Raw genomic sequence first — 22,528 nt, forward strand, 5'->3', positions numbered from 1 at the left:
GTTGTTTAAGTTTTTATTCTTTAGATGTTATTGAATATCGGCAAAAATACGGAAGTGCCAGCAGTGGGATAATTTAAATACGTTTAATTTAACAGTGCATTGACCTGATATACGAATAAAGCTTTGAACCGCCGGAAAATGCAAGACTGTGTCGGGCATTTTAACCAGTTCGAGCCGAATTCGTACATCAAAGTTTGTGTCAAATCAATGCACGGTTATTGTCTTTATACAGCAAAAAAAATAAAAACGAAAAACGACGTTTAGAATGTAACATTTTATTTATTCGAAGCGGGCGACATCCTTGCAACTTAAAAACAATGTAAGTAGCTTTTATGTCGTCACAACAGAAACTTTCTCGTATATCACTAGTAAATATGCGGTCAATGCATTTTGACTGCTCAAATAAAACGGTTGCAGTATAAAATCCCAAAACATGACCCGAAAGTGAACACACGAAACAGAGACGATCTTCATTCACAATGTAGCGAACCGAATAAAACAAGATTACACATAAATAAAAAAGACGTCACACGAAAGAAAACAACTAAAGCGCTAGCAAAATGAACACCCACAAAAAACCGTAAGTGACATCAGGTGCTCCGGAAGGGTAAGCATGTCCTGCTCCGCCAGCGGCACCCACCATATTGAAAGTGAGGATATTCCGAGTATATTCTAGCAACAATAACGAAAATTTCCGATACTTGTCAAACACTATTCACACAAGTGCAAAACCATTGATTCAACTAAACATCATGATGTTATTAAAGAGTACTTTGATCGTTACGGTTATCAATCTGCACCATGAAAATTGATTTGTTCAACGTGCCACAGTTTTCCTTTCCACTTCCGTCTTCCCCGGACTTGACTTTTATGAGCAACTCGGCGGATGTTTCTAGAAAAGCAGAGGACGCTAACCCTATCGGTGTTCCTGGACCATGCTCCTAGTTTTTAGTGCAGTCCGAGTTGCTCATTTACTTTTGTTACTTTGTATGTATTATTTTAGTTAGTTTATGTTCTTTGTTGTGTATCTCTGGTTTTTGTCACTGGGTTACATTCTTTCGATTTCCGCTACAAATCTTGTTCCCTTGATTACTCTATCTGAGTTTGGGTTTCGGTTTTATCATGTTGATTTCCCATGTGGTTAGTTTAAAAGCTGGTTTAATCCTCAAGAAAATTTGCTTTGTATCATTAACTTTTCTCAAAATATAAGTTTGAAAAAATGGAACAAAAATAAAGAAGAGTGTTTTTGTGTGTTTCTACACTCTACAATATATGTTCAAGAGTGTCGGAAACAATGGGTGATTTCCATTATGCGATTCGTTCCACTTCAACCACAGTTTCATGTTCCATTTAATGGTTCGTACCCAGTGATTTATCTCAGATGATGTAGCAGACGCACCGGGAGTAGACTTTGTGAAAATTGCTTCGTAACACTAACATATGTATAAATAAGTAAACAATCAGGAAATATCATTTAAGCTGTTGTTAAAATTCTCATCACTTTCTCAATTTCTGAAGTCAATATCTTTTTCTTTAAATTAGGTACAACCATATATTAAGTAGAAGTTACCTGCTGATTGTAAGGCGTACAAAAATGTTAATAGAAACACGAATTTGTACGGTCATGATTTATTTGTCGTCTTCAATCCTAATTTCCCATTCAACATCTACCTACAAAAATAGCCAATTACTTTTGTCCTTTCAGGTCCGGGTGTCAAAAGAATATGCCTGCAGCAGCGTTAAGCTTGTCGTAAAAGGCGGCCCCGTACAGGTCTGGGTGTCAAAAGAACAGGCCTGCAGCAGCGCTAAGCTTGTCGTAAAAGGCAACTAAATAGTGCCGGGAGCTACTGGGGTGTGTGCCTCAGGTGGTGGAATGAGGTACCCCTGGTGTGTTACATGCTGGGGTTGTCAGGCTATAATACGGAAAACCTGACCGCAAACCATAGTGGTGCACCGTGTTGGGAAAAATGCCACGTTCCTCGCACGTTGAAAAACCTTACTGTGGTATTCTCCCGGAACCATAGGGCTCCGCCACAGGAGGCTAAATTGCCCGACCCTACCCACCTCCCCCTATTTCCAGTGGCAATCAAACTTTGTCGACCCCATTATCCTTGTGTCCCATCTCTTTTTCATTTTATCATCCTTTTCATGTTCATCGCCTGAATATAGCTGAAATATTGCTGCTCGGGCGTTAAACCTCAACAATCAATCAATCAATCCTTTCCCGTTTTGTGTACAAAACATAGCTATTGAGATTGTATATCGGTAGGATTTTAGGGATCCCTTTTCTCAGTCGGACTATCATTCTGAAATGTGTATTATCGACAAAAACGATGGGATAATTGAAATACGACAGCATCCAATTACAAGCCAGGACGTGAAAACAGGAAACAAGGACGACCTTCATACACGATGTAGCGAACTAAATGAAATGTATTACATATAAAAATTGAACATAAGTAAAAAATGACGTAAAAAAACCTAAGTAATATTAATGTCAACGCCTACAAAAAACGGGTGTGACATCAGGGTAAGCATAAGCATGTCCTGCTCAACTATCGGCATATTGCATATGAGTGTAGTCCGGTAATAGCCTAGCAACACTAATGCATGCAACTCCTCGACACGAGTCACAAAGGGGTTTGTTTACTACGGAATGATGCTTTATTAATGATTTTTTGTAAAAAAAAAAAAAAAAGAATGGTTGTCTGGGTAAACGGTCATTTTGTTTCGATGTATTGAAAATTGAAGGACAGTTATTGTGTGCTTACACGAAACTGTAATAAAATATTTTTCTTATACTACGTTTTTACTTGAAATATTTGTCATTCAGAGCATTCAGCTTAATTTCATTGCATTGGTTAGCAGCTTTGTGAAGTGGGATTGTTGTTAACATAACACTAATGAAAAAATATCAAAGCAATTTCATGGTATATTCTATTCACGATATAAAGTTACTCCTATTGGTGAAACACGCTATCGTTTCAAAATAACTCTACATCATCAATGATAACATCCAATGGTGCTATAGACCAGTAATTGAAATACCGATAGCAGTCCTACTAAGTTCAAGAAAAGAAAACATTGATTCGGTCAGAGACTTATCACCAAATGGATAAGCTGGTGCGGAGTACTTTGATTAATTGACTTTAATTTCCGGTAACAGAATATTCTACGGTAATCCGCTTCGGAAATGTGGCTCTTAGTGATCACTGACAACAAAATATCAACTCTGATGGTGATTGTTTGAGGAAACTCGTATATTCATTGCATTTATAGTGATTTACATTGGATTTGGTCATTGACGTGTGAATCGAGATCCTAGTAGAAAATATAATTTTTGTATCAAAGAATTATGTAAGCACACTGTTGATATTTCTAGAAAGGTAAGTTTGTGGAAAAAGTGTATATTTCCTTGTTCGTTTCCTTTCCGTATTTTGTTTCTTTTCTTATTGCTTCTTTTTATATTTGTTTTTATTTTTGTTTTGTTTCAGTGTTTGATTTTTATTTAATACTGAATTTAGCAAGATTTGCGATTCATAAAAACACATGCTTTAAATCTTTAATTAATTGGATAATCTCTATAAGCCGCTGGTAATGATTTTAATGGAACCAAGAAATGATGTTTTGAATATTAATTTAATATTAAGGCTTCTTGTAAATATTTGGTGTAGTTTCCTTTTGTTTAACGTATTAAATATATAGATGAATATATTTTACTTTTTTATTTATTTCTTCCACTTGAAAAATGAATGACTTGTTTGAAATCATAAATCTTCATCGACGTTTATGAAAGAATGTGTAATACCTTTGTTGCCCAATTGAATATAAAATTTTGAAGATTTAATTTATTCTGATATAGAACCAAAGTAGAAACATTAAGATAGGACGAACTATAAGACATTTATTCATTTAGTGAAAATCTAAACCATGGTGACTAACAATAGGATAATAATGTTTTGGAATGAAAAATATGTGACAGATTGAATACTCTCATACAGTACATTTCATAGTCATAAATGCATAGTGCTAATCGCGTTGTTTATATTAAACATATGGCATTTTATTAGCCGCATCTAATTCCTGAACTAAAGCTACTGTATACTTCTATATAGATTGGAACTAGATTGTTCATATAGTGACTTCCAATAAAACAAAATGTGTCACATTAAGTTATTACGTGAACTATTAATTTTACTTGTATATGAATATATGACTTTTATATCTACAATATCGATGTTTTTGCACAAGTACAAAATTTATATTGCGTATTTCGATTATAGCTATCACATACCTGTCAGCAATTTCAATTAAAAAAATATGAAATATCGAATTGCATTTTAACACATTTAACTTAATGTGAATTTAAGTTGTGTTTATGAAGGTATTGGCGTTTCTAGCTAAGTTCTAGTTGCAATGGGTATCGGTATGTTTCAGTACATTTATACGGTAGCGCTATTTATGAAGTCTTGGGTTAAACTGTTAGGAAAACTGTTCATACTTTCATTTGAAAACTTTTTAGATACTCATTTTCAAATTATGACAAGAAGGAAAGTGTGTGTGTGTGTGTGTGTGTGTGTGTGTGTGTGTGTGTGTGTGTTCACTTCATTCAAATTTGAATGAATACTAGTTTTTTTTTGTTTTTTTGTTTCTTTTTTTCGAATTAACTGTTAGATATATTATAGTCCATTTATCCGGAGACAACAACAGATTGATTGATTGAGCAATTGTTATGAATCATGCTTTATTGATGTCCGCATTTGGGAGCTTACATCAAACATTTCTTAGATCTGAGTTTTTATACGTGTAGAACAAAATGGAAATTGATTAAGAATCGCCAAAATAAATGTAAGTACGTTTATTGGAATAAACATATAAAGTGTACCGTGTGTAAACATGGGTGTTTTGAGTGTTTATAAATTCAAAAATTAAACAACAACAAAAAAAACACTCAAACCAATGTTGCAAATCTCAGTACGCTGTACATGTGTTTCAAAAGGGATAACCTTCCATAAGCAACATAAGATCAGAGTACATATGCTACGCTGAATCTAAGAATTAATTGTATAGAAGATGTACTTGAAATTATTTTGAAATGCCAAGCTAAATCTAGCATCGAGAAGTCCCATCAAATGCAATACAAGGAATAAAGCCTCGGTATTTTCATGCTAATGAATTTTCAATACTGTGAATTTCTGTGAATAATTTATGAAAAAATGGGAAAAAGCAAAGCATTGCTAAAGAACGTCTCTCGCATGTATATATGTTTTTATGAAAATATTATATGACATGTAAAAAGTGATTTGGTTGTCAAAAATTCGAGTATTTTGTCCAATGCTATTATTCTTGTATGGTCATATTAAGTTTTAAGATTACACACGCTCTATGAAAATGCTACAAATGTATGCAACTTTTAGTTATATTTTAAAGTAGACTCTTTTCGCGATCTTACGAAAAGCATGTACATTCTCAACAAAATTTTTATTATTAATATATAAAATATGACAAAGTTATTAGGAACAAAAATGACAGATTTGCTTTAATTATCTTGATATTAAATAATGAAAGACGACTTGTCAAAATTTGTCAAAGAATTTATCAGACTCCAATTTGTTCACAATATAAGATTAACATATTGTCACTCGAAGTCATCTAAACAGCTCTGAAGACGTTAACACTATTAATGAAAATGGCTGTTAATTGTCTTTAAACACTACAAGCATACTGGATATGTCTTTTTAGATGGCGTAAACTGTAATATTCAGTTACTGGATTTGCTATACATTAATTATATAAGAAAAGGATCACTTAGCTCACTCTGCAATGCTTAAAGACATTCTGTGACAGTATGTTTTATTTAATTATAATGAAGACTGTGTTATATGTCATTGTTACAAAATTACAAAATGCATGTTTAAGATAAGAATCGTTAAGTTGAATAAATTTATCCTTCGTGAGTGTTTCTTGATTAACAGTGCAGCAGCGCTAAGCTTGTAGTAAAAGGCGACTGAATAGTTCTCAAAACCCTAGCCGGGGGCTAGGGTGCTCTGCCCACAAGGCAAATGGGTTGTGTGCCCCAGGTGGTGGGGTACCTGACTGCAAACCATAGTGATGCACCGTGTTGGGAAAGATGCCACGTTCCTCGCACGTTAAAAAAACCTACTGTGGTATTCTCTCGGAGTAGGAATCATAGAGCTCCGCCACAGGAGGCTAAATTGCCCGACCCTACCCACCTTTCCCTATTTCAAGTGGCAATCAAAATTATCATTGTGTCCCATTCCATTTTTCATTTCATCATCATTTCATGTTTATTTTATGATCCACTTCATGTTCATCGCCTGAATATAGCTGTAATATTGCTGCTCGGGCGTTAAACCCAAACAAACAAACAAAACAATCTTGATAAACAGAAAGATTAATAGTATATATGCATCTATTCATTTGATGTTAAATTCGGTTCTTCCATACCGTATTCATAGTATTCTTGGCTGATCTTACAACTGTACAAACATGGTGGTTTTCTTTCAGATATATGTAAAGAATAATATGGTCATGAGATTGAAATATCAGTTCAAAGTCATATATGATAGAAAGACTTGATAAAGGATTCGCTCCCTTAATTGAATAAATATACTCTCACAACAACAACAACAACAACAAAAAATGACATTTACTTCACAAATAACAATACCCATTTAGCACAGTAAGAAGATTAAAAATAAAAATAATAACATTTTTGTTGCGTTTTTTTCTTTCTTTTTTTCTTTTTTTTTTTATTTTTGAGAGAGAGAATATTTCTTGTTTTAAAGTAGACCAGGGTAGGTGCTAGTTCCAAACGAACGAATGAAATGTTAAATGGTATATAACGTGTATTATTGTATGTTTGATGATTAAGTATATCGGAATCAGTAACACGAGGAATTTTGTTTCAAAAACTGTTTGTTAAAAGAAAGCATTGAACAGGTACATTTTTTGACTTCATTTGTAAGTAAATATTTGTAGAATTGTAGCGGAGACGAAAACCGTTGAAGAACAGTTGTAAAAATGTTTTTGGATTTCCTTGTTTAGTCAAGACATGAATTCAGATTGTTAAAATAATTTTGTAATTCAGTCCAAATATTATTGTCCTTTTTAACTCCACGAATTCGAGATTTTATGATATTAGGTAATGTGATATCCTCGAGAAGTCCCTTCACAAAATTCAAATACATTATTTAATTTTTGACAAGTGTTTATGCTGTGATTTGCATGCATGTTGCTAGAAGTATATTGACAAATGCTTACAAAAAGTTACATTTTATTAATTTTTGCTTCATTTTATTGAATTGGATTTTTTCGTGTACATAATAAACCGAATCTTATTAATTCTAAGTACATTAACTTATACATTAAATTTCTGTGCATTCTCTTACACAATAAAATTCCGAAATTACGGAGTCTTCAACATAAATTGCATAAAGATGCAAATGAATTAAACAAAAATTGAGTAATTTAATTTTTTCACTTCTTTCCATAATCATAAATTTATTTGTCAAACAGATAAATGCATTAAGATTTCCATTTAAGATAATTGATGATTTGAATAATTCCATCGGTGACATTTTAGCTTTAAATATCATCATCCACATCAGACGAAATGCTTTATTAAATAATAGAAATGTAATGTTGAATGGTTTTATAGCCTCTCTCTCATGTCGTTATTGAAAAATCTTGGATTTCTTTAGATGAAAGTCAGTGTCAACATTTAATGAGTGAAGCACAGAAAAAGACTTCAAAAGACATTGAATTTTAACCAGAAGTGAATATATATATATATATAGGATGAAATCGATAGAACTATTATATTGTTTACTTATCTTACTACTAGTTTTATGAATATATTATCTACACATGTGAAATCTTTTATATATATATATATATATATATATATATATATATATATAAACGTCTCAGAATGTGACGACTCTATTCACTACACTGCTCCATCGGATCAAATTGATACAGGGAAGATAACGTTAACTTATAGAAGGGTCTTAAAAATTCCCAACGATGTTAGAACTGTCAAATATACGATGCAGATTTTTGGTCGTTCCCTCCGCGGGACTCGAACTCGTACCACTGTGACATCTATGGCAACACCGCCTGCACAAAGTCCAGCGCCCTTGACCACTCGGCCAGCTAGGTTATATAAAAATATAGTTTTCGCTGGCCGGGTCATTCCTCCTCGTAGGATTAATCTAGGGCTGTAACTTAGTACACGATGTATGGTAGTACGGGACAGTTCATTTAGATGTTATTATGTAGGATAGAGGATCAAATTAATGATGCATGTCACACCAAATCAATATTATACAAACGTTTCAGAATGTGACGACTCTATTCACTACACTGCTCCATCGGATCAAATTGATACAGGGAAGATATGTAAACGTACATAAAGGTCTGAAAAATTCCCAACGATGTTAGAACTGTCAAATTTGCGATGCAAATTTTTGGTCGTTTTCTCCGCGGGACTCGAACTCGTACCGCTGTGACATCTATGGCAACACCGTCTGCACAAAGTCCAGCGCCCTAGACCACTCGGCCAGCTAGGTTATATAAAAATATAGTTTTCGCTGGCCGGGTCATTCCTCCTCGTAGGATTAATCTAGTGCTGTAACATAGTACACGATATATGGTAGTACGGGACAGTTCATTTAGATGTTATTATGTAGGATAGAGGATCAAATTAATGATGCATGTCACACCAAATCAATATTATACAAGCGTTTCAGAATGTGACGACTCTATTCACTACACTGCTCCATCGGATCAAATTGATACAAGGAAGATATGTAAATGTATAAAAAGGTCTGAAAAATTCCCAACGATGTTAGAACTGTCAAATTTGCGATGCAAATTGTTGGTCATTCCCTCCGCGGGACTCGAACTCTTACCTCTGTGACATCTATGGCAACACCGCCTGCACAAAGTCCAGCGCCCTAGACCACTCGGCAAGCTAGACTATATAAATTTTTTGGTCGTTCCCTCTGCGGGACTCGAACTCGTACCGCTGTGACATCTATGGCAACACCGCCTGCACTAAGTCCAGTAGGATTGATCTAGGGCTGTAACTTAGTATACAATGTATGGTAGTACGGGACAGTTCATCTAGGTTTTATAATGTAGGATGGAGGATCAAATTAATGATGCATGTCACAACAAATCAATACTATACAACGTCTCAGAATGTGACGACTCTAACCGCTCTACTGCTTCGGATCAAATTGATATAGGGAAAATAACGTTAACTTATAGAAGTGTCTGAAAAATTCTCAACGATGTTAGAACTGTCAAATTTGCGAAGCAAATTTTTTGGACGTTCCCTCCGCGGGACTCGAACTCGTACCGCTGTACTGATGAACTGTCCCGTATTACCATACATCGTGTACTAAGTTACAGCCCTAGATTAATTCTACGAGAAGGAATGACCCGGCCAGCGAAAGCTATATTTTTATATAGCCTAGCTGGCCGAGTGGTCTGGGGCGCTGGACTTAGTGTAGGCGGTGTTGCCATAGATGTCACAGCAGTACGAGTTCGAGTCCCGCGGAGGGAACGACCAAAAAATTTGCTTCGCAAATTTGACAGTTCTAACATCGTTGGGAAATTTTCAGACCCTTCTATAAGTTAACGTTATCTTCCCTGTATCAATTTGATCCGATGGAGCAGTGTAGCGAATAGTCGTCACATTCTGAGACGTTGTTTATCATAGACCTTACTGAGGGTAGTGGTATAGTGCATTCTTGGTACGATTTCATTTATTAATATGAAATCAACCACGCATTGATTATTTATAAAACACAAGAATATTCGATCTGCACTTTACTTGATTTAAGACTCCTTATGGTCTCTTGACTTCAAAGTAAAAAAGTAAAATATGATATTTACGTTGTATGTGTTATTTCAAAGGTTTTAATCATATTCACTTCTTACAAAAAGATGTACTTTTATGGCGACTTTGTGAACCCACCTTATTCGTCGTTAAAAAGCAATATCAATGGCGCCTCTAATTACATTTATTAAAGTCAGAACTTACATTATCCTCATTATATTTGTCTATTTTGAATAATTTTCCACTTTTTCCGTATTATGTACTTTATTTACATCATAATACTTTGTCGATTTGAATAATATCGTCCAATCTAGAATTGTGTTGATATAGGAGTAATCAAGGGAACCAGGGTTATAGCGTTAATCAAAAGAATGTAATCCAGAGACAAAGACCAGACACGGAAAACAGACATACACAACATAGAACATAAAGTAACTAAAATAATATACAAAGTAACGAAACCAAATGGGCAAATCAGACTCCAATAAAAACTGGGAGCATGCACCAGGTGCACCGGTAGGGTAAGCCTCCTCTGCTTTTCTAGAAACACCTGCCGAATTGCTCATTAAAAGTCAAGTCCGGGGTAGTTGAAAAAGGTAAGGAAAATATGACACGTTGAACAAATCGGTTTTCATGGCGCAGATGGATACACCGTAACGATCCACGAGTTCATGATGACCATTAAACTTCTGTAGTGATGACTTCAATCTTGAAGCAACATAACCCTGTTCCCGAAGCCTACTTGTTAGAAGTCTAGCGCAATACAAATAGTCTGCGTAGCTTCGGCAAACACTCCATACGCAGGTGCTGAAGGGATACCCATTTGAGACTCGTACCAGAATGCTTCATTGTTTTTTGTTTTTTTTATATTACTCTTACTTGCCATATGACGGCTACCGTCGGCGGAGCAGGAAATGCTTACCCTTCCGAAAGAACGTATGTTATTACCTATATTTATTGGAGTTGATGATGATGGGGGTTTTAACGAACTTGAATACCAATGCAGGCCTCTCACGGTCGATGTTAGTGGTTAGTCGAACCAACTGGTTTTGGTAGCGGTGCCCAGCTTTCGGGATATCTGACGGAAGAACCTGGTCAGAGTATGTCCTACTAGCGACTGGACTGCTTTGTAGACGCTTTGGTCTACTGCAAGACCCCACTTCGATTTGGGAACGTTAACCCACTCTAACTGTCCGGAGGTTGACGGAAGAGTATAAAGTTCATATTACTAATGCTTTGTTTTTCTTTTTTGTGCTCCGTCTTGTTCTCCTCCAGCTTTTATATGTAATCTGTTTAACTCGGTGTTCTGCATGGTGTATTTAGATCTTCTCATACAAATGTGTGTTTCCTGTTTTCACGTTCTGGTCATGTATTTGGATTGTGACGTATTTGATTTGTTCACGCTTCGGTTTTGTTTTTTGTTTTTTGTTTCTTGTTTTTGCCGATATTCTGTGTTTAAATTGTACTACAAAATTAAGTATTTAACGGAATGTTTGGGTTTCTGCAGAAAATATTTTTCTTCAAAGATTTATTAAGTAGAATTTCGATGATTTTAATGTCATTTTAATATTGAAATTTTCCTTTGCGATATTTTTCCAACTTACACGATGTTGTTTGTTCGTTTTTTTTTTAATTTAGTGAGCTTTATTTTAATATGTTGCAAATTAATTGATATTGAAAAAAGAAAATATGTTGGGATTTACAAAGTACCGAAACATGCACGTAACAACAAAAAAACTGCTCTGTAATAGTTGTAAATAATCAATTTGAATAATATCATAATTGCTTGCTAGAGAATTCGGGTAGGTAGAGTTAAATTGTGAGAAACATTAGAATAGGTAATTCATGTTTCTAAACTTATATTATCTTGGCAAGCACGACTTCATAGGTAGTCGGCAAATTTTTAAAAAATTAAAGATGTTGAAAATTAAAGTTAACAAACATTTTTATAACAAGCCCTACCTAAGTCTCATGATGGGTACAAACAACCCTTTTAATGTAACGTGTAAGAGACCGACGTTATTTGCTTCAGATGTCATATACATCGATCTTAAGATTGATGTCGTCTTAGTTTTCTAGAAGATTTCACACGAGTTGTCCAATAGTTTAAACTTCCGTGTCGGCAATGCAGGTATCTTCCTCATAGAAATAAGATCCCTATTAATTCTAAGAGTGTACAGATGAACGTTTGAAGAATTCGTCCTGTATTACGGTGTAATAACTCTTATATTTCTTTGTATTTCAGATGTATCTTCATACATATCTACTGGTAATTCTGTGGAATGCTGGTGAAGCGCTGATCGGTCTCCGTCCGCCCTCTGCTGACCCTACCTACCGGAAACATCATCCTCTACCGTCAGTTGTTAGACCTGTTCACCATCCTGCTCTCGTTTTAAATCAGACCGAAAGGAGTATTGAAAAATTCATTCTGCAAAGGTAAGAACTGATAAACGAAGTACTTTGCAGCTAAGACAATTGTTGCTATTTAATGATAGACACGTAAGTGCGATATACATTTAATTGGAAGAAAATCTGTATTCTAGTATGTTTTGTAATTCCTGAATACAATTAAGTGGTGTGATGTAAGGACATTTTCTTATAATTTGTTGAACGTAAATTTTATTAAGTAAACGTGACGATACTACAAACAGTAAAAAACACAGGATTACTGAATTTAGCAAAACAATAATAAAAAATATAATTTCAGTTCAGTTTTCATAATTTTCTCCTTTCACAAACCGTCTATTCAAGAAATGCATCAAAGTTTTGCTTATTATTGTTTAAAATGGTTTGGTCTATTGTAAACGACTTGAAATTAATTTAGTACTTAGTTACTTGTTTCTAGAAAAAGTAAGGATTGCATCATGTTATATTCCTAGAGGTTCGATTCTATGTTTTGTATTATAAATTGTTGTGTGGATTTTTTTTTTTATCATGGTACATATTTGTAGTTTTGTCTTTCACTCACATACATGTCTTGGTTCGTCGATGTTCACTGATTATATATTTATATATTTCCATTTTAATAGCTGCACTTTGTTTCACTGACAACCCATATAACTCCGTGTTATGGGAATATCATGGCAAGTTGTTTTACAGCTCAACAGCTCTATATCTCTCAAATAGTATTGAAAGGAATAAAATGTTTCATGCAGTTTTTTGTCCATATGTAAAATAATGGATCTTTCTATCTTTTCCCATATTGAGTTTCATTTCTGTTTATGTTTTTTTCCCCATTTTATTTGTTTATTGTCCCTTTGCTGTTGAAAAACATAGTTTTAAAGTCAAATAGATTTTCGATATTTTTGTTTTTTAAATTGTTCGAGAACATTCGAATATATTAATATTGACCCTTGACGTGATTTGTACATCAAAGTAAAAAATCTACCAATTATATATATATATTGCAAATGAGTGGTAAAACAAAACTATTTAGAACTAATAGGGTTAGATGGATAATGTTATATAGCAATCACTATCAAGAAAAACTTTAATTAAAATTTGCAAAAACAACTGTTGTGCATATTATCGTTAAAATGTCTTTCTTCGGACGTATGTCTCATTTAGTGTTCTACACAAATGACATTGATGAACCAAGTGCATATGTTATATCTATTTAGAACTTTTATTGCTTACACTGATAAACTGTTAAAGTGTATAGATAAGGTAATATTTATCCAACCCAAGAATACCATGGTTATACTGCTATAAACAAACCTTTTAATAGTGTGTTCAGCAGTAATAATAACTGCTTTTCCCTACAAGCTCGTCAAGATAGATCATTTTGCAATACGATAAATATCTTTGTGGCTTGAAGTGTTACATATTGACAGATACTAATCCTATTTCATGTTGACTAATTTAATCAAAGGAGATCTATGTATGTTTTACGTTGCCTTAAACTGTACTTGTTCCCAATTACATTTTACAATGTATGACGTCTTCATTCAATCATAGAAAGAGCTTTGGGATTCGTTTAAATATGTTGAGCTTTCTAATATTATTATCCTGCCTTTCAGTTTCTGATGATTTTAGACAACTAGTTTACACGTACAATAGCAATTGAATACTCACATATATTACAAAAGAATAAGTTTTCTCATCCTACATGAATATATATTAACCAATGGTAAACTTTGATTAACGTCACCTGATCACAACTTAATTTTCCGTACTGTACACCGTAAGTTTTATATTTGACGTTACTTCACTTTAAACAGCCAAAAATAACAAAATAGTCTTGAACGAAAGAGTAATCAACGGAACCAAGATTCTAGCGAAAATAAAAAAGAATGTAATCCAGGGACCTAGACCAGACATGGAAAACAGACACACACAACAAAGAAGATAACATGACCTAAATAATACATACAAAGTAACAAAACTAAATGAGCAACACGGACTCCACTAAAAAACTGGGAGCATGGACCTGGTGCATGTTGGTAAAAAAAAACTTTATTTTATTTTTTTTAAAGTTCAATTAATTTTAAATATTTTGTAGTAGGTGTAACAAACACTGAATACGTTTATACAATTACTATTAAATACGAAATAGAAACTAGTCATTTTTGTAGTAATTAGCGCAACTACATATAGACTCCCTGCAAAATCAGTTTGAGTTTTTTTTTGTTTTTGTTTTTTATATATTCATATTTTTCGCCATATAAACTAATATAATATGTAAAAATGACCTACACTTAGAGATTGATTGAAAAGAAAACTATTGACAAAACGACAAACGCGATAACTATTCATTCTGTATCGTCAAATTTCCTTTCGTCTGCGCCTCCTGCATTTGGGTATGGAGTTTTCATATCACTACTCATACAATATGCTAGGCTTTGCCGTTACTACGCAGCTGGTCCATGCTCCCAGTTGTAAGAATTCGAGTTGCTTATTTACTTTTATATAAAAATGGTATTTTTGTTAACAGTTTTTTCATGACTATAATGCCAGCTTCTTTTGGTCGTATGATATTTGCAATCTGATTTACGTCTTTATGTTACATTTAGTCACAATAGTATGTCTTGCTGTAAGATACCTGTGTTTTATATAACAAAATACTAATGAGTCTTTTTTTTCTCTCTATGCCATGTTATTACCCTATAACTTTTTCATACAAATGCAATTATTGTCTTGGGAAAATACCTAATGGGAAATTGAAAAGCTTTGCACTTAGGACCTCAATTATTGTGATTATCACAATAAGTATACCGTAGCTTGGTGTCTAAATAATATCCAAAACAATTAATTTAAATGACGAAAAAAATATAGCATGATTATACGCGTCGTCAGAAAATTATACGTAGAATATTGTAAACTGTAAATGAAGTAAATGCTCATATAGACTTGGAATATCCTAGATCAAACGCTTGACCAGTCTATGATTATTGCCATTAGCTTTTACATCTCCGGTTCGTTTGGAGTATCATAAACGCGTAATTTAATGTAAGTATGAAAGCCGTTACCAATTAGGCCACCGCTCTGCAGCTTTGTACTCAATTACAGATATTTGTAAAATAGTTTGTATAATGTACAATGTTCGTCTTTATTGACGATTTTTGTGTATTTGTTTGGTTTGGTTCGGTTAGATTAGGTTTTTTGGTTAGTCATGCTTTGTTTTTGTTACATAATGTCACAATAAGACGCCTACATGTAATGCCATCGGGATTTTATTAAATTCGGACCCGGAACCTGACTTAAAAACGTATCTGAAATCCTGAATTTTATTAGTATATAAAAAGATATTTCCCAATATCATACGATATAAGAAGCTACATTTAATACATGCAATACTTTTAAAAAAGGAAAAATAGAAGCATCTGGTTCATCAACCAATTCAAAATAGTTTGTGTTAAACCGCCGGTTCGTGAATTTCACTGGATTCAGTCAGCTAATACTTGCGTTTAAGCCTAGCAAAAAAAATTACTTTTCAATAATATTTATTAGTTTAGTAAACTCAATATGGTTTTGTCAGACCTTACAAGTTGATGATACGAATGTTACATATAGCACTTATCTGTCTGGCAAATTGGAAGTGTTACTTTAGAACAAAATTTCTGCAAAGTTCCTATTAGCTAATTTAAATTATGTTTTCTTATTATTGATAAATAATAAATAAAATTGTGTTAATATTAATTCTACACAACATTATTTTTAATTTATTTTTGATTTTAACTTAGATTTTTGGAATTTAAGTTCTAATATGTTGTCTAGTTTTATTTTATTCACGTCCATGGATATGAAACAAATGCACGTACTTTTTTATATTTTACAAAATAAGCAATAAGGTCAATAATAAATCTGTGCACAATATACTGTTATTGGTTGTTATATATAAAAGAGACTGAAAAATTTAACCCCAACTAATAAAATCCGGACTTAGAATTCTGAGTCCGTTTCGGATACGTTTTTTGGAGGGCTGGCCGTTTTTTTTTTGTTTTTTTTTTTTTTTGTTTTTTTTTTTTTTAGTTTTAGTTTATACACTCGTCATAGTGTGAATTTTGGAAATAAAATGGAATTGTATACTGCCAGAAAATTATATACTAAGTAATCTCAAATACCCTTGGTTCAGATTTCAAATCTTCTTGACACCTTGAAATCTTATATGTCCGTGCTTTAATTTACATTTATACATGTCTTTCTATGATGAATTGTTTTATAAATTTATTTTATATCTAACCTTCTGTAGCAATGTCGTTTAACTGTAAATCAGTCATAGACATTACCAAGGCATTCATTGGTTAATATAAGTTCGCGTTCTAACACATATTAATTGTATAAAATTTTCAAAGGTCTTCAAAGAATTTTATGCTGACAAAAGACATTTTAGAGAAACTGAAAAATGTTACAATGACAGATAAAAACAGCTTACATCAAACAGCCATACCGATAAATTACAGTCGTAAGTATAATAAATGTAGTTCTGTAGTTTTATAAGCAGATAGGCAGTTCCAAGAGGGCTCCTCTTTTAATCCAAAGGTTTGGTTGAATTTATAGTAAACAGAAACGAAAATCGCTGGGGCGGTTCACTTCTTTTGGATATTTTTTTATCCACCACTGGTCAGAGTTACAATGGGTTCTTCTGAAACATAAATTTAGAGGTTTAAACTAGCTTTGCTACAAAAGACACTGTTGTTGAATAGGCTATTGGTTAATGGGTTTTTTTTGTAAACGTCATTAGATCAGTGGTTGTTTCTTCAAAAAAAAGTTGCTTGAATGTACTTTTTTTCTATTTTTTCATGTTCATTCTGTTTTCTTCTTTTTTCGAAGTTAACTTACCCGCTAGTATAGATGCGCTTATACACCATTCGAATTTGATATTTAAACAATAGTCTTCATAAATATCAGAAGGAAATGATAATTGAAAAGACCTACACATTTCAATTTATCTTCAAGTTCAGTTTTATGCTTAGGAGTATTTTATTCGGTTGTTACACTTTTGAGTTGTAGATGAATGTGCCCTAGGACTAAAGTCACATAAAAGTATGGCGCATGCAGTTGGAAAAAGTATCAAATGTTCGGCGAATGTTTTTTTTCTGCAGCATGAATCACATCTGCTATGAGCAGTGTCTACATTTTGTAAATTTATTACATTCTATAATTATTTGCGCCAAAAATATTTGCGGAAAAATGTCTAAAAACTACCAATTTATTTGCAGTGAAGAAAGCATGCGAACCATATTACTCATTAAAATGCAGTATACGATTTTTAAAATCAACCATCCGTGGAGAATATAATGAATGCAATAATTGGCAGGTAGGTTCATTATATTGTACACTTTTTGTCTTCTCAAATAGGAAATTCTTCATAAAGATAAATGGGTTTTTTTGTACATCTGCATCAAAATCTGTCATAACTTAACTTCTAACAGGTATTGCTCAACTAACTACGACTTGAGAGAGGGTAAATTAAAATCCCAGACATAACTGTAACAGCTTTATGACCAATGAATCATTTGCCCAAAATATGTTTGTACTGTTTCAGATGCCATTTTATGTATTCATACAAGTATTACAAGAGGCCAGTCAGTAGAGAAAACGTCACACAAAATAAGCAATAATAGATACAGTATACATAGATATATTTACTTTTGATCTAAAATACTTAAAAAAAACTAATCATTACATAGATGATATCTTGAATGAACATACGAAGTCTTTTATGCAATCTTCATTTTTTACTTCCCCAGGGAGTCATAAGCCTTCATTTTACACAATCAAATTGCAAAAATACGATGTCGATACTCAAAGTTATACTTTGCCATATACCATTACGGTTGATTATACCAGTTATATTTTTATACCCCAAAAAGAAAGATACATAGTATTCATCATCAATATTCTAGTTGTAAAAGCAAGGTCTGCCTTGTCCAGGAATGTAATATCATCTTCTTGTTCCTTTTCATTATGCAAATGATGATTAGAAGGACGTTAACTTGTGAGCCAAATTTTGGTAGTTTAACTAGGTAGTATTCAAGACCGAAGAATGTTTAAAAAAGAGAGTAGAGTTCGCCTCAGGAGGAGCTTGAAATTTTGTCTTGCGAATTGGATGAATTGTTTTTGCAAAACTTGCTTTATATACTGACATTTAAAAATGGATATTGAATCGCGAAAATTTCACTCCTATAATATCCACATAAATAAAATGACACAAGAATCTATATTATAATGATCAAATTATTTAATGTGTATTGATATATACCTTGTGAGAGAGTGTTACATGCATGTTTAGTTTTTTTCCCTCTCTCTTATCTAGGATATTGTAGATTGTCTGTGTCCACATTGTATGCCCAGTGTGTGTAACATAAAACAAACCCTGAATACAATTATAGAAGATCTTAAATGTTCTTTAGAGTCTACAACAGCAACAGGTATATTAGTAATGGACGATGTGGTATATGATGCATGCCATTTGTAATAATTGTTTTGGAAAAACATATTTTGCAGCAGAATGATATGTAACAACAAAACTGAATACGTATATGTGTAGCGTGTGATAAAAAAATGCATGACTAAATTGAATTTTAAAGAAGGAAAACCTGTTTGATACATGAATGCATTTACATTTAGCACTGTTTCTCTCTGTTGATGCTTATGTTTTAAAAAAAGGCCTGGCTGTAGCACAGTCCAAATGCTTCTTTATCCTGATATATATGGACTTGGAAATACACCATGAATTGAAAAAGTTTTTTCACTATACCTGTCAATTCATTTATGTATAAGTCAACGTAAACGACGAGAATTCTTTAATACAAAGTTAAATGAAAGTTCTCAACAAATTAATATCATGATAATGCTATCACATTCACACTAAAAGTATGTGTTGTCAATGAATGAAAACTGAAAAGATCAACTTAGCATTTTGTATTGTGAGACGATGCGATCCCAGTCTGGAGATAAATATACAATCAATATAATTCAATTGTTATCAATAGTGATTGGTTTAGCATGGGTATTTGTTTTTCGAGTCAATAGGATCAACTGTTTTGCTGTACCTGTGTATAATGTTGTTTTGGGAACAGTTGCAGCCTACCCGATGGGTTTTGAGCTGAAAATTTTCGTCCCGTTGGGGTTGTTGTCTTTTTGACATACTCACCATATCCATTCTCTTAATATAAACTTAAAGCATAGTAAATCGATTTGAACAAAGAACAGTGCTATTTTACAGACTATTGCAAGAATTAAGGACGAATGAATCATAAAAATAATTGTTACCAAAAAAAGCATCATTATTTTGGATGATTAACGGAAAAAAGCTTGTTTACTGACGTGTTTTCATAGTCTACTTGTAATGACTGTTATTCACAACCATTGACTTAATTCCTTTTGGGTCAAGCGCCACTAGACATTCAACATTACAGAATTCTGAAATACTATTTAATTAAGACATTCAGCAATGTATATGTTCAAAAAGACAATTAATTAAAACTAAATGAAGTTTGTGCTACCAAAAGCTGGTCTGAATTTAACCTTTTTATTTTTATAACACTACATTTTATAATATAATTTGAAAAGAAAAAAAGATTGTTATTTGAACAAATATGCTTCTGGAACAGGGTTATGTTGCTACAAGATTGAAGTCATCACTACAGAAGTTTTATGGTCGTCATCATGAACTCGTGGACCGTTACGTGTATCCATCTGCGCCGTGAAAACTGATTTGTTCAACGTGTCATAGTTTTCCTTTCCTCTTTCGTCTACCCCAGACTTGACGTTATATGAGCAGAGGACGCTTACCCTACCGGTACACCTGGTCCATGCTCCCAGTTTTTAGTGGAGTCCGAGTTGCTCATTTGCTTTTGTTACTTTGTATGTATGATTTTAGTTACTTTATGTTCTTTGTTGTGTACGTCTGTTTTCCATGTCTGGTCTTTGTCCTTGGATTGCATTCTTTTGATAATTGCTATAATCTTTGATTCCCTTGATTACTCTCTACCACATGCTTGAGGTTTTTTCTTAATCGCAATTGAAATTCGAAATTACGACAAAGCTGACATGACCTTTATACCAATGATGTAATCCTTTTATGGCATTTTTTAACACATAACGTTATTTCAAATCTAATCCTATATGTATTTATATATGTATCATGTTAAAATATTATAAACGTAATATTATTTGAGCTTTATTTTCAAAGATTGCTTTGTTTATGAATTTTATGATAACACATTGTAACTGAAACATTTTTGTACTTTTTTTTCTGCCAGCAGGGAGTAACATTTGTTGTCGGGAAGGCTTGTTAAAGTGTACAGTGGACGCCTACCTTGATCTACGTTCAAAATATAGTGACTGTTACTCTATCGAACGTTTTACTAACTGCATTGTTCCTTATACACAAGATCTTTCCAGCAAGGATTTTGGGAGAATATTTAAGCTTATACTCTCATTGACAAAAACGTGTATATATTCAATAAAGACATAAACTTGAAAAAAGATCTATTTATACAAAGGAATCCTGGTTTTTCATGTGTGATACTTTCTTTGAATAAGTTTCGAACATTAAGAATCGTGCATAGGATGTAGTGATGTGTACCAATATATTTTCCTATTCTTTACCTCTTTTGTATATTTTTCAACAGACGAACATATTGTTTAAATCCAGGAATATGAGCAAAAATAGAACGGTAAATTACGCGTGTTAAGCTTTAAAATCTTTATAGACATGCTGGTAGAGTACATTATACAATAAAAAATGACAAATCTTCGCCTCACCCTTTCAACAAAAATTAAAGCCAAATTAATTACAATTAAACGAGAATTTGCTAAAACGAGCTCCGATAAATCATCTCTTATTCCATGTGGGAAGTTCACGATGATTAAGACAATGATATCAAAGACGATAATTCAAACGATTGAATGTTTTAGCATCAATAATACACTCAAAGTAAACCATTATTTATTGTAACGGTCAATAACTTCATTGACTAGATCTGTTCTTAAAGCAAATCAAAGCCACCAATAAAGCAAACTTCAATAGGTTTATTTTCAAGTTATATGGAAATTAATATCAGTGAAAAATATCGGATTTCTAGTAATGTTCTTCGGAAACATCCTTGATATTTTGAAAAAAAAATCTAAAGCTGTTTCGGGGAAATAATGTATTAATCAAAACTTTGATAACTTTTTCTTAAAGTGGCTTCTGTTCTATAAGCTGGAATAAAAGAAAATAACCGTTAAAGGTGTGCCCACATTTGAAAACCGTTGGATATAACTTACATAAAGGATAAATTTAGTAATATAACGTATAGCTGTCGAAAGAATCCGAACAAATAAATATAACGTATAGCTGTCGAAAGAATCCGAAGAGATAAATAAAAGTAAAGAGGAAAAGAAGCAGCTACGTCAAAAGCTTTGAACGAAAATTGACGCAAAAAACTCATTTGTAAAATGCTATGTTAAAGAATGGAAAAATGCAAAGTCAGGACATTATTTCTGCTTAATCTTTTGCTAAAAGTAAGATCAAATAATCATTTTGTGCAAAAGTAACCAAAAGAGTAAAAGATTCCTATAACAGTAAAAATGACAAACCTGTAAATTTTACAGATATCAGTTCACTATGCGTGCTTGGTACACAATGCTGAGTGGTTACAAAGAATGGCCGTTGATTTTTGGAGATTTATGGATAAATTTCACATGTAAAAGGATCTCGGTTGTTAAATTCGATAAAACAATCAAATGTGAAATTTGATTTTTTTTTTACATTTTCTGTGAATGTATTTTTAATTTTGTTGATAACCCAGTAGCTTCGAATTAACCGCGACAAAATACATGATAATTTACACAATAGGAGTATGAAAGGTATTTTCGATCAATCTATTTGTTCATTTTCCATGTCGCCTCTGTCATAAGCACGCATGTTAAAGACATTTTTTCACAACAAACCAAGTATTGTTGTCTACATAATCTTTCTTTTTCATAAATACGACAAAATATTTTGCGAACAAAATATATACTCAAAGAGGTCAGACAGCTTGAACAAGAAGGTAAATGATTCCATTCTAAAGACAAGACGGTTATAGTTGTTAAGTGTAAGAATTTGAAAGAACCAGGTCAAATGGGAAAAATCAGAAACATAAATGTCTCAAGGATGCTTTTACTATTTGAAAAGACCACTATTTGATCTCTGTATCTCTGGATTTGCTCAGAAATATTTCA

The 22,528-nt window shown here is 32.9% G+C and overlaps 1 protein-coding gene across 6 annotated transcripts; it reads left to right on the forward strand.

Moving 5' to 3' along the window:
• Positions 1-2,364: 2,364 nt before the first annotated feature.
• On the forward strand, positions 2,365-21,346 carry LOC148617746 (uncharacterized). 6 transcript variants are annotated; one of them, XM_088585276.1, is made up of 6 exons: positions 2,365-3,386; positions 12,117-12,307; positions 16,666-16,775; positions 17,533-17,630; positions 18,630-18,744; positions 20,584-21,345. In XM_088585276.1, the coding sequence occupies exons 2-6, from the start codon at positions 12,117-12,119 to the stop codon at positions 20,793-20,795; spliced, it is 726 nt and encodes a 241-aa protein (XP_088441402.1). In that variant the 5' UTR covers positions 2,365-3,386; the 3' UTR covers positions 20,796-21,345. The 6 variants fall into 6 exon arrangements, with proteins under 6 accessions (XP_088441402.1, XP_088441399.1, XP_088441403.1 ...); XM_088585273.1 differs by having other exon boundaries at positions 2,377-3,386; positions 20,581-21,344; XM_088585275.1 differs by lacking the exon at positions 2,365-3,386 and adding an exon at positions 4,369-4,426 and having other exon boundaries at positions 20,581-21,346.
• Positions 21,347-22,528: the final 1,182 nt, after the last annotated feature.

The sequence above is a fragment of the Perna viridis genome, chromosome 5 (genome assembly GCF_037379345.1).
Source record: "Perna viridis isolate PV_CMFRI_1.1 ecotype Kerala chromosome 5, ASM3737934v1, whole genome shotgun sequence".
In the NCBI taxonomy this organism is placed as follows: Eukaryota; Metazoa; Mollusca; class Bivalvia; order Mytilida; family Mytilidae; genus Perna; species Perna viridis.